The sequence below is a fragment of the Salvelinus sp. IW2-2015 genome, unplaced genomic scaffold (genome assembly GCF_002910315.2).
Source record: "Salvelinus sp. IW2-2015 unplaced genomic scaffold, ASM291031v2 Un_scaffold1613, whole genome shotgun sequence".
Taxonomy (NCBI): domain Eukaryota; kingdom Metazoa; phylum Chordata; class Actinopteri; order Salmoniformes; family Salmonidae; genus Salvelinus; species Salvelinus sp. IW2-2015.
The window spans coordinates 165,169-179,429 of NW_019943032.1; the positions used below are offsets into that span (position 1 = coordinate 165,169).

A 14,261-nucleotide genomic window follows, 5' to 3' on the forward strand; every position below is an offset into this window, starting at 1 on the left:
CTCGCTTCACCTCATCCTCTGACATACATTGACCACCACCTGCTGGAGGAGAGAGATTTTGGCCTGGTTACCCCTCTCGCTTCTCCTCATCCTCCTGCTCACATTGACCACCACCTGCTGAGGAGAGAGATTTTGGCCTGTACCCCTCTCACTTCTCCTCATCCTCTGACACACATTGCCTCCACCTGCTGGAGAGAGAGATTTTGGCCTGGTTACCCTCCTCACTTCATCTCATCCCTCTGACACACATTGACCTCCACTCGCTGGAGGAGAGAGATTTGGCCTGGTCACCCCTCTCACTCTCCCTCAGCCTTACTCCCAGAAGAAGGATAATGAGCAACCTTAAACCCATTACATAGCGAACTCGGTCTAGAGGTTCGGAACTCTCATGGCATTAGCAGGTCAAGATTTGTTGGCCTGTGACAGTGTGATGGTCCTGCTGGTAGAATTAGACTGCTACAGGTGGTGTGATGGTCCTGCTGTAGAATTAGACTGCTACAGTGGTGTGATGTCCTGCTGGTAGATTAACTGCTAGCAGGTGCTGGATGGTCCTGCTGGTAGATTAATGACTGCTACAGGTGGTGTGATGGTCCTGCTGGTAGATTAGACTGCTACAGGTGGTGTGATGGTCCTGCTGGTAGATTAGACTGCTACAGGTGGTGTGATGGTCTGGCTGGACCCGTGGGTCGCCAGTTGCCAAGTTTAATAAATTGTGACAATAAAATAATAACAACGCTCATAAGCAATCGAATGGCAACAGTCTTACCAGATTTGATACATATCAATCAAACAGGGTTTTATTAAAAATAGACACAAACTAATACAAGAACATGTTCCAGTTTAAAACAATATGCAAAAAATATATGGCTTTATCAACAATGGCTGTTGATGCCGAAAAGGCTTTCGACCATCTTGAATGACCATTTCTATTCAAAACTTTAGAAGCGTTGAACTTTCCAGCTAAAATAATACATTTTATAAAAAATATGATATAAATTTCCTAAAGCAAAAGTATACACACATAATACATTATCTGATGAAATTGCTTTGGAAAGGGGCACAAGACAGGGATGTCCCCTCGCCCCCTTCCTGTATGCACTGGCAATTGAACCGCTTGCAGAAAGAGTTAGACAGGACCCAAACGTAACAGATATCAGTATTGGTAAACTTATTTGCCGATCTCCTGATATACCTGACCAATATTGAAAACTCAATTCCCCCTTGCAAAAAAATTCTTTCAGAATACTCTTAAAATCTCAGGATATAAAAAAATGTACGTGGAAAAAAATCAGAAATAATGGCAATAGACAAAGGAATAACTCATGATGTATAGCAATCCTTTAAATGGACCACAAAACATAAGTACTTAGGATGGTTAATAAGTGACAAACAAATAAAATATAACTTCATTCCATTACTCAACAATATGAAAGCAGATCTAATCAAATGGAAGAATATTCCCATAAATCTTACAGGTAGAATAAACCTCTTCAGAATGGCATGGCTCCCAAAGTTATTTATTCTCGATAATACCAATTACCCCACTGAAAACATTCTTTAAAAAAGTATACTCGGTCAAAAGAGACTTTATATGGGCAAATTAAACTCAGAGTAAAATGGAAAGTTTTACATCTTCCGAAGTCGGACGGGGGATTTAACCTTCCAAGACTTGGAATAGTATCAACTCGCTACCCAAGGCTTTTACTTGTATTTAACATATAGTTAAATACACTAAAGAGGAACAATGCGTACCTATTGAAGATGTACATGCTCAACCTCAGAATCGTTTTATGTGTCTGTTTTCAAAGGATAAAGACAAGAAGAACGTCATAAATAGGAACACTATAACAATCTGGGAAGAAAAATGAAATGTATTCTACAAGAACCAATATCACTCCCTAGAAACACAACCTTCTGGAACAATCCTTGAATAGTTTTTCAGAATTCACCGATAAATTGGTCCACATGAAAAAAACTAAAGGCATAGAAATCATAAATTACTTGGTAATAGGAAATACATTTATTTCCATGATAGAATTAAAAAGGTAATTTTAGATTGACTTAAATGTATATATTTTCAAATGCATGCAACTTAAAAGTTTCGGTATGAAATCTTTTGATACCAGAGCAATCTTGAGGGAATCCTATTTGAGTCAGAAAATTAGATTAATATGATTGGTAAGATATACAAAACCTTGCAGAGAGCCTATTCAATTGACAATCCCTTTCGTACTTACACAACTTACACAAACAACGACTACATCTCATCTGCCCAGACCCGAAATGCTCACACCCCCATCCCTAGTGCATGCATTATTGTTTGCCACATGGTATTAAATTGTAACAATTTGTCACCCATGCCATTTCAGTATTTAAATAATAAATCATTATTTTTCTTTTGTGTTAATGATGGCGATTTGATTGAATTCCATTTTTTTTTTTGTACGATTTTTTTCAAGATGAGTGGTAAGAGAATCGTCCAACCAATTGGGTATCTCACTACACCCTCACATGCCATGTTTTGAAATATGCAGACAGACAGACAGCTTACATTGTAATACTTCTGACAGCCAACTTTCTAGCTCCGCCCATAACGTTTGGACTTCATAACATTCCCAGAAAGCATGCATTATTGAGTCATTGTTAGTTTTACACTTAACTTGTCAGAAGTATTACAACGTAAATATACTTTTTAATCAGTCTGCATATTTCAAGACATGACATYTGAGGGTGCAGTGAGATACCCGATGGGTCGGACAATACATTTCTTGTCAATCATCTTGAAAAAACGTAGACTTAAAAAAAACTGGAAATCGACCAATCCGCCGTTGTTAAGACAATGGAAAAGGTTAATAAGGCTAAAAATATAATGATAATGCTTTATTATCTAAATGTTGAAAGTGGAGAGAAACACGGAGAGAAACAAAATGGTGCAGTTTGAGGCCATGAGGCGGAGAGTGATGCGGGCGCTGGAGATGGAGGGTGGGGGGGGGGAGCAGGTGGGTCTGGGTAGGGGTGATGTTGTGGATTGTTTTGTGTGCGTCTGTATGCTGCTGTTTTGTATTGTTTAAAATGAATACCAACTACTGAGAAGTACACAGGAAAGGCGTACATTTCTTATGTCTGAATCGGCCCCTTCATTAGAACTGGTGACCTTTCACTATATTGTACATGGATTACAACGTCTGGTGTCCCAAATGGCACCCTATTCCCATAAGAACATATCAAAAGTAGTGCACTATATAGGGAATAGGGTGCCAATTTGGGACTATTACAAGGTCATACCCGTGACCAGGTTACTCCCCATTTTAAATCCAGAATATAAACTGGACAGGTTAATATTCTGAATGGATGTCGAAGTGGATTGAAACGTGAAAGGGAAATAAAACCTATTCTGTTTCATGCTCGGCCTCGTCTTCCCCTTCAAGATCTTAATTTTATATATATATTTTAAAATATATATATATATATATACATAAATAAATATATCAGGACCTGATCCTAGATCAGCACTCATTTCCCGAGGTGCTTTATGAGGCCCAGTCAATAACTCCCACAATCAGACGACCAGGTTTCAGGTAAGACCCAGATGCAGACTGGGTTGAAGTAACAATGTTTATTACAACAACAAGGGGAAGGAAAACGACAGATCAAAGCAGGCAGGGGTCAATAATCAAGAGTAGGGACAAAGGCACAGGACTGCAGGCAGGCTCAGGGTCAGYCAAAGGTCAAAACCAGGAGAGCGAGAAAAAGAGAGACTGGGGAAAAGCAGGAGTAGAGAACAAAAACGCCGGTTGACTTGACAAACAAGACGAACTGGCAACAGACAAAGATCACAGGTATAAGTACCCAGGGGATAATGGGGAAAATGGGCGACACCTGGAGGAGGGTGACGACGAGCACAAGGACAGGTGAAACAGATCAGGGCGTGACACAGACAAGATAACCTTAAATGGTAAGGTAAGTGTTCTGGGTGGTCGTGGTGATAACATGGTGTAAAGGTATAAACCTCTCCAGCTGTAGAGGGCTTGAACCGGGCCAGCTGTCCCTAGCTACCCTCTAGGCTGTAGAGGGTTTTGAACCGGGCAGCTGCCCTAGTCCCTCTAGGCTGTAAGAGGTTTGGACCGGGCCAGCTGTCCCTAGCTACCCTCTAGGCATGTAGAGGGTTTGGACCGGGCAGCTGTCCCTAGCTACCCTCTAGGCTGTAGAGGGTTTGGACCGGGCCAGCTGTCCCTAGCTACCTCTAGGCTGTAGAGGGTTTGGACCGGGGCAGCTGTCCTGCTAACCGCTCACCTCTCAGATCGCTAGAGGGTTTGAACCGGGCCAAGCTGTAGAGGGCTTGATCGGGCCAGCTGTCCCTAGCTACCCTCTAGGTCGTCCGCACGGCGTTTTGATCGGGCAAGCTGTCCTAGCTACCCTCAGGCTGTAGAGGGTTTGAACGGCCGCTGTAGAGGCTTGAACTGGGCCAGCTGTCCTAGTCCACCTCTAGCTGTAGCACGCGCGCTTGAACGGGCCAGCTGTAGAGGGCTTGAACTGGGCCAGCTGTCCTAGCTACTCTAGGCTTGTAGAGGGCTTTGAACCGGGCAGTGTAGAGGGCTTTGAACTGGGCCAGCTGTCCCTAGCTACCTCTAGGCTGTAGAGGGTTGAACCGGGCCAGTGTAGAGGGCTTGAACTGGGCCAGCTGTCCTAGCTACCCTCTAGGCTGTAGAGGGTTTGGACCGGGCGCTGCTCTAGCTCTTAGGCTGTAGAGGGCTTGATCCGGGGAGCTGTCCTAGCTACCTCTAGGCTGTAGAGGGTTTGGACGGGCCAGCTGTCCTAGCTACCTCAAGGCTGTAGAGGGTTTGGACGCGGGCAGCTGTCCTAGCTAACCTCTAGGCTGTAGAGGGTTTGGACCGGGCAAGCTGTCCCTAGCTACCCTCTAGGCTGTAGAGGGTTTGGACCGGGCCAGCTGTCCCTAGCTACCCTCTAGGCTGTAGAGGGCTTGGACGCGGCCAGCTCGCCTCCTCAGCTCACTCTAGGCTGTAGAGGGTTGAACCGCGTCAGCTGTCCCTAGCTACCTCTAGGCTTGTAGAGGGCTTTGAAGCGGCAGCTGTAGAGGGCTTGATCCGGGCCAGCTGTCCTAGCTACCTCTAGGCTGTAGAGGGCTTGAACCGGGCCAGCTGTCCCTAGCTACCTCTAGGCTGTAGAGGGTTTGGCCGGGCCAGCTGTCCTAGCTACCTAAGGCTGTAGAGGGTTTGGCACGGGCCAGCTGTCCCTAGCTCACTCTAGGCTGTAGAGGGTTTGGCGGGCAGCTGTCTAGCTACCGGCTCTAGGCTGTAGAGGGTTTGACGGGCGCAGCTGTCCTAGCTCCTCTTAGGCTGTAGAGGGTTGAACCGCGCCAGCTGAGAGGGTTGGACGGGCGAAGCTGTCCCTAGCTACCTCTAGCTGTAGAGGGTTTGGAGGGCCAGCTGTCCTAGCTACCTCTAGGCTGTAGAGGGTTTGAAGCTGTGCGCCAGGTGTAGAGGGTTTGGACCGGGCCAGCTGTCCTAGCTACCCTCTAGCTGTAGAGGGTTTGACGGGGGCCAGCTGTCTCACGCTCACTCTAGGCTGTAGAGGGTTTTGAACGCGCAGCTGTCTAGCTTACCCTAGCTGTAGAGGGTTTGACCGGCCAGCTGTCCTAGCTACCCTCTAGGCTGTAGAGGGTTGAACGGCACGCTGAGAGGGCTTGATCGCGGCCAGCTGTCCCTAGCTACCTCTTAGGCTGTAGAGGTTTTGAACAGGCCAGTGTAGAGGGCTTGATCCGGGCAGCTGTCCTAGTTACCTCTTAGGCTGTAGAGGGCTTGAACCGGCAGCTGTAGAGGGTTGATCGGGCCAGCTGTCCTAGCTACCCTCTAGGCTGTGAGGGCTTGAACCGGGCCAGTGTCCTAGCTACCTCTGGCTGTAGAGGGTTTGGACCGGGCCAGCTGTCTAGTACCTCTAGCTACGGCTTGAGCGCTTAGCTCTGGCTGTAGAGGGTTTGAACGGCAGCTGTCCTAGCTACTTAGGCTGTAGAGGGCTTGAACCGGCCAGCTTGAGAGGGCTTGATCGGGGCAGCTGTCCTACCTTACCCTCTAGGCTGTAGAGGGTTTGAACCAGGGCCAGCTGTAGAGGGTTGATCCGGGGCAGCTGTCCTAGCTACTCTCTAGGCTGTTAGAGGGCTTGAACCGGCCCAGCTGTAGAGGGCTTGATCGGGCCAGCTGTCCTAGCTACCCTCTAGGCTGGTAGGCTGTCATTGTAAATAATATTTTGTTGTTAATTGACTTGCCTAGTCAAGATAAAAAGGTTAAAGCTTATAAAAATTAATGATATATTGCTTGTACAAGGGTCGGGGGAACATATGCAGGGCTGATGTGTGGGTGCAGGCATTGGTTTCTGCCAAGCAGGAATGCAACAAATTATTTGAATACAGTCTGGCTATTATCCGTTGTTAGTACAATCACGCGGCAACAAAATCCTGCAGGCCCACAGAACACGCGACCCTGTGTGAACTTGGTGCTGTTCTGCGCTTATGACAAAAACTCTGAAACAAAAGACGTCCGTTATTACCAGTGTAGAGTTCAAATCTTTAATTGTTTATTACACCCTGTTATGAAGAGGTCGTTTAAGGACACCGTAACACACGGCGTTCTCAGGCTAGACAGCAGGTACCGTCTCTCTACATTAAAAATAAAAAAGACACACGGAAATTTTCCCTTTTCACACACTGTCTTGCCCCCACAATAAAAAACTCCTGACCTGTAACCATGAAGTGTTTGGTGTTTGTTTATGGGGTAGATTAGAGACACCAGTCAGCATTTATATATGAAATGTTTTATTTTTTTTTTGGTATCAGGTTGAGGAGTCGAAACGTAAGCATATTGGTCATGTTATATTAGTCGAGGAAGTCTCTGTGATAATGTAGGTGATGTCATTATCAGTAGTCCTATTGTACTGATATGTAGGTGATGTCATTCTGGTAGTCTATTGTACTGGTAATGTAGGTGATGTCATTATCGGTAGTCCTATTGTACTGGTAATGTAGGTGATGTCATTATCGGTAGTAGTATGTGCTGTAATGTAGATGATGTCATTATCAGTAGTCCTCTTGTATGGTATGTGGTGATGTATTATAGTAGTTATTGTACTGGTAATGTAGTGTGATGTCATTATCGGTAGTCGTATTGTGCTGATATGTAGGTGATGTCATTATCAGTAGTCATATTGTACTGGTAATGTAGGTGATGTCATTATCGTAGTCCTATTGTACTGGTAATGTAGGTGATGTCATTATCAGTGTCATATTGTACTGGTAATGTAGGTGATGTCATTATCAGTAGTCCTATTGTACCTGAATGTAATTCCCTTTAAACTCTGAACACATACATGGGAGCTCACGTTCATTTTCATTATTTTCTACAATGAATATATGTTTTATACTATAATAATGTTTTTTTTTTCACACTAGAAATGTACTCTATTTAATCTCATTGTAGTACTATAAGAATGTGAATATTTTGTAATATTGTGTATAAAACCTCTTCTGTCCGTGTGGACAGATACAAGGCGCGTCTGAAATGCCCACAGCCATATATTTGTACAGTTAGGCAATACGCGCGACAGGTGTGGTTGTGTGTGTGTATATATATATGTAATTTATATAATATATATTATAATATATATTATTATTGTCATATACCACAAACCCCTGAGGTGCCTTAATGCTATTATAACTGGTTACCAATGTAATTATAACAGTAAAGTAGATTTATGCGTCATACCTGTTGGTACAGTATATGTCTGATATACCACAGCTTCTCAGCGCATCAGCATTCAGGGCTCGAACTACCAGTTTATAATGTTCCACTGAATCACGTTACGGTGGTGCAGCAGTGGTAATTGGGTTCAAGGAACCCAGGATCAATGGAACTAGTCTCCACTCGCCTCCTCTCTCCCACTCGCCCTCCTCTCTCCTTCCTTTATCGCTCCTCTCCTCCCTGCCTCATCCTCTCCACTAGCCCTCCTCTCTCCACTCGCCCTCCTCTCTCCACTCGCCCTCTTCTCTCTCACTCGCCCTCCTTCTTCCTTCGTCTTCACTCGCCTCCTCTCTCCATCTCGCCCTCATCCTCTCCACTAGCCCTTCCTCTCTCTCACTCTCCTTCCTCTTCCACTCGCCCTCCTCTCTCGTTCGCCTCTCTCTCCCACCTCCCTCTCTCTCTCACTCCGCCCTCCTCTCCTCACTCGCCCTCCTCTCCCTCCTCTCTCCATCGCACTCTCTCTCCACTCGCCCCTCTCTCTCCCTCTCTCTCAGCCTCCTCTCCTCCACTCGCCCTCTCTCTCTCTTCCTCTCTCTTCTCTCCACTTGTCAACCCCCAGCTTCCATACTTCCACAACGTTCAAGGAGCAAAGAGAGTTTTCAGAAGTTCAAGGAGCCAAAGAGAGCTTTCAAAAGGTCAAGGAGCCAAAGAGAGTTCAAAGTTAGTCGCGTAAGTCTGAGCAGTCTCTTCCCAGGGTAGAAGCTACGTAGGTCGTATCTCAGGGCCGAATAGATCTCTCCTCATGTCCCAGTAACACATGCTCACACTCAGTCTTCGTCAGTTGTTCTATGTAAACAACACATCACCACGAACTTCTAGTCGCCTCAGCTCTCTCTTACCTCACGGCACGGCAACACGAGTGAACCAACGATCGCGAACCGCAGCAACGTTCCTGCTTTTCTGGTTCGCGGTGGTTCCACCGGTTCACCCATTATCAGCTCAGGTGTCGGTCCTCATCTTCCTCTCCCATGCCTCTGACCTCTGACTGCTAGCGGAACACTTGACCAGGGGCATCTGGTCGAGGTCCCGTTCGTTTTATCGGCGGTTTGGGCTGGACCGTCGGAGGGTCTCTGTCGTTGTAGAGGAGGTATCGTCCATGGCGTCCTGTTCATCCGGAACAGCTCGTATCTGTGTGCGGGAGGGGATCCCAACGCCACGCAGCCATTGGTCAGGGTGACGTCCTGTTCAACTCCGACCTCCCGGAGCCCTGGGAGCCACACTCGTTTCCGTTGAACACGTTGAGAAGAGAAGTAGTGGCCAGGTCTGGGCATCACACGCATGTGGTTCATGGAGGGGAGGGAGGGAGGGAGGGAGAGAGAGTTGAAGGGGGGGTGGAGGGAGGAAGGGAGGAAGAGTTGGAGGGGAGGGGGGGTAGGAGGGAGGGAGGGAGGAAGAGTTGGGAGGGGGGTAGGAGGGAGGGAGGAAGAGTTGGAGGGGGGGTAGGAGGAGGGAGGGAGTGTTGGGGGGGGTAGGAGGGAGGTGGGAGAGTTGGAGGGGGGGGGTAGGAGGGAGGAGGGAGTGTTGGAGGGGGGGGGGTAGGAGGGAGGTAGGGAGAGTTGGAGGGGGGGTAGGAGGGAGGAGGAAAGAGTTGGAGGGGGGTAGGAGGGAGGGAGGAAGAGTTGGGGGGGGGCGAGGGGGGTAGGAGGGGAGGGAGGAAGAGTTGGGGGGGTAGGAGGGGGGAGGGGGGTAGGAGGGAGGGAGGAAGAGTTGGAGGAAGGTTAGGAGTAGGAGGAGTAGGAGGAGTAGGAGGGAGGGAGGGAAGGAAGAGTTGGAGGAGGGAAGAGTTGGGGTGGGGGGGGGGTAGGGAGGGAGGGAGAGAGAGAATGCAGAGACGAGTTAAGATCAGTGATACATTTTTTCTGAATTGCACAGATACATCTTCAACCACACACTTCAAAATGAACCTCAACAGGGTTTAACCTCAACCTTTGACCCTTTACCTTTGAAGACGAACTCCGTGCCTCCCATAACTCTAGTAGAGTGCGTTCCTCGGCTGTACCTCCCTCTAGCGTAGATACTGAAGGAGGGYTGTTTGCAGATGGGGTCAGAGTAGTGGTAGTAGTGGCCCTCCCAGGTCTGGTTGTTGTCATGGAAGATGAAGTGACGGGACAGGAAGAGGACCTCGGGGCGGACCTCACAGCGCTGGCTCACCCATTGGCCGTACAGCCCCACTGTCATGTCCGCCCGCGGCGCCAGGATGGGAGGGTGGAACTCATCCGACCGGGAGATGATACGACAGGCAGTGCAGCCTTGGTCATGGTTCTGGAAGAGGAGAGAKGATTCAGAGGGGTAAAGGAGCTTCTTCTCCCTCAAGGAGGCTGAAAAGATTTGATATGGGTCCTCAGATCCTCCAAACGTTCTACAGCTGCACCATTGAGAGCATCTTGACTGGCTGCATCACCACCTGGTACGGCAACTGCAAGGCACCCGACCGCAAGYCMSTACAGAGGGTGGTGAGTACGGCCCAGTACATKACTGAGGCCYASCTCCCTGCCATCCAGGACCTCTATACCAGGCGGTGTCAGAGGAAGGCCCCAAAATATTGTCAAAGACTCCAGCCACCCAAGTCATAGACTGTTCTCTCTGCTACCGCACGGCAAGTCTGGGACCAACAGGACTCTGAACAGCTTCTACCCCCAAGTCATAAGACTGCTGAATAGTTAATCAAATGGCCACCTGGACTACATGCTTTGACCCTTTACATTTTTACAAATATGTATTTCTTACTCTCTTGCACAGACTCTACCCACACAACAGTGGACTCTACCCACACAACACTGGACTCTACCCACACACAGTGGACTCTACCCACACACACTGGACTGTACCCACACACAGTGGACTCTACCCACACACACTGGACTGTACCCACACAACACTGGACTCTACCCACACACACTGGACTCTACCCACACAACACTGGACTCTACCCACACATGACCTCTACCCACACACTGGGACTCTACCCACACACACTGGACTCTACCCACACACACTGGACTCTACCCACACACACTGGACTCTACCCACACACTGGACTCTACCCACACAACACTGGACTCTACCACACACACTGGACTGTACCCACACAACACTGGACTCTACCCACACACACTGGACTCTACCACACACACTGGACTCTACCCACACACTGGAACTCTACCCACACACTGGACTCTAACCGACACGACACTGGACTCTACCACACGACACTGGACTCTACCCACACACACTGGACTCTACCCACACACACTGGACTCTACCCACAACACTGGACTCTACCCACACACTGGACCTCTACCCACACACAACTGGACTGTACCCACAAAACTGGATCTACCCACACACACTGGACTCTAACCCACACACACTGGACTCTACCCACACACTGGACTCTACCCACACACCTGGACTCTACCGACACGACACTGAACGTTACCACACACACTGGACTCTACCCACACACTGGACCTCAACCACACACACTGGACTCTACCACACACACACTGGACTCTAACCACACACTGACTTACCCAACACACTGGACTCTACCCACACACACTGGACTCTACCACACAACACTGGACTCTACCCACACAACACTGGACTCTACCACACACACTGGACTCTACCACACACTGGACTCTACCACACACACTGGACTCTACCCACACGACACTGGACTCTACCCATACACACTGGACTCTACCCACACACACTGGACTCTACCCACACACACCTGGACTCTACCCACACGACACTGGACTCTACCACACACACACTGGACTCTACCCACACACTGGACTCTACCACACAACCTGGACTCTACCCAACAACACTGGACTCTACCCACACACACACTGGACTCTACCCACACACACCACTGGACTCTACCCACAACACACTGGACTCTACCACACACACACTGGACTACCACACACACACTGGACCTACCACCTCACACACTGGACTCTACCCACACACACTGGACTCTACCCACACACACACAACTGGACTCTACCCACACACACACTGGACTCTACCCACACACACACTGGACTCTACCCACACACACACTGGACCTACCCACCCACAACTGGACTCTACCACACACACTGGACTCTACCACACAACCTGGACTCTACCACACACACTGGACTCTACCCACACACACTGGACTCTACACCACAACATGGACTCTACCACACAACACTGGACTCTACCCACACAACACTGGACTCTATCCACACACACTGGACTCTACCCCACGACACTGGACTCTACCCACACACCTGGACTCACACCACACTGGACTCTACCACACGACACTGGACTCTACCCACACACACTGGACTTACCCCAACACTGGACTCTACCCCACACACTGGACTCCTACCCACACACTGGACTCTACCACACACTGGACTCTACCCACACAACACTGGACTCTACCCACACACTGGACTCTACCCACAACACACTGGATCTACCCACACACACGGGACTCTACCCACACACACTGGACTCTACCACACACTGGACCTCACTACAGAAACTGGACTCTACCCACACACGGACAGACCACAACACGGACTCACCACACACACTGGACTTACCCACACAACACTGGACTCTACCACACACACTGGACTCTACCACACACACTGACTCTACCCACACACTGGACTCTACCACACACTGGACTCTACCCACACTACATGGACTCTACCGACACACACTGGACTCTACCCACACACACTGACTCTACCCACACACACTAGACTCTACCCACACAACACTGGACTCTACCCACACACTGGACTCTACCCACACACACTGGACTCTACACACACACACTGGTCTACCCACACAACACTGGACTCTACCCACACAACACTGGACTCTACCCACACACACTGACGACTCTACCCAACACTGGACTCTACCCACACACACTGGACTCTACCACACACACTGGACTCTACCCACACACACTGGACTCTACCCACACACACTGGACTCTAACCACACACACAACTGGACTCTACCACACGACACTGGACTCTACCCACACACACACTGGACTCTAACCACACACTGGACTTACCCACACACACTGGACTCACCCACACACACTGACTCTACCCACACACACACTGGACTCTACCCACACACACACACTGGACTCTACCCACACACACACTGGACTCTACCCACACACACTGGACTCTACCCACACAGCACATGGACTCTACCCACCCTCACACACTGGACTCTACCACACACACTGGACTCTACCCACACACACACACTGGACTCTACCACACACACACTGGACTCTACCCACACACACACTGGACTTACCCACACACACACTGGACTCTACCCACACAACTGGACTCTACCCCACACACTGGACTCTACCACACACACTGGACTCTACCCACACAACACTGGACTCTACCCACAAACACCTGGACTCTACCCCACACACTGGACTCTACCCACACAGACTGGACTCTACCCACACACACTGGACTCTACCCCACACACTGGACTCTACCCACACACTGGACTCTACCCACACACTGGACTCTACCACACATGGACTTACCCACACAACACTGGACTCTACCCCACAACACTGGACTCTATCACACACCAGTGCCAGCAGCATACCACCTGCATACCACTGCTGGCTTGCTTCTGAAGCTAAGCAGGGTTGGTCCTGGTCAGTCCCTGGATGGGAGACCAGGTGCTGCTGGAAGTGGTGTTGGAGGGCCAGTAGGAGGCACTCTTTCCTCTGGTCTAAACAAAGATCCCAATGCCCAGGGCAGTGATTGGGGACACTGCTCTGTGTAGGTGCCGTCTTTCGGATGGGACGTTAAACGGGTGTCCTGACTCTTGAGGTCATTAAAGATCCCATGGCACTTATCGTAAGAGTAGGGGTGTTAACCCCGGTGTCCTGGCTAAATTCCAATCTGGCCCTCACCATCACGGTCACCTAATAATCCCCAGTTTACAATTGGCTCATTCATCCCCCTCCTCTCCCCTGTAACTATTCCCCAGGTCGTTGCTGCAAATGAGAACGTGTTCTCAGTCAACTTACCTGGTAAAATAACGGTAAATAAAAAAATAAAAAAACACACTGGACTCTACCCACACGACACTGGACTCTACCCACACACACTGGACTCTACCCACACACACTGGCATTTTGGAAATTGCTCCCAAGGATGAACCAGACTTGTGGAGGTCTACAATTTTTTTTTCTGAGGTCTTGGCTGATTTCTTTTGATTTTCCCATGATGTCAAGCAAAGAGGCACTGAGTTTGAAGGTAGGTCTTGAAATACATCCACAGGTACACCTCCAATTGACTCAAATTATGTCAATTAGCCTATCAGAAGATTCTAAAGCCATGACATAATTTTCTGGAATTTTCCAAGCTG

General features: G+C 48.9%; 1 protein-coding gene and 1 long non-coding RNA gene across 2 annotated transcripts in view; one reads left to right on the forward strand and one right to left on the reverse strand.

Moving 5' to 3' along the window:
- The first annotated feature begins 6,976 nt into the window (after window positions 1-6,976).
- LOC139024528 (uncharacterized) lies at window positions 6,977-7,350 on the forward strand. Its single transcript, XR_011475862.1, has 3 exons — window positions 6,977-7,039; window positions 7,195-7,252; window positions 7,292-7,350. It is a non-coding gene; the product is annotated as an uncharacterized lncRNA (long non-coding RNA).
- Window positions 7,351-8,979: 1,629 nt separating this feature from the next.
- Window positions 8,980-14,261, reverse strand: part of LOC112071429 (protein APCDD1-like) — an 8,676-nt gene continuing 3,394 nt past the window's right edge. The window contains exons 5-6 of the mRNA XM_070439386.1: window positions 9,752-10,073; window positions 8,980-9,074 (exon numbers count right to left, since the gene is read on the reverse strand). Of these exons, the coding sequence (XP_070295487.1) occupies window positions 8,980-9,074; window positions 9,752-10,073 (417 nt within the window). The remainder of the gene's footprint in view (window positions 9,075-9,751; window positions 10,074-14,261) is intronic.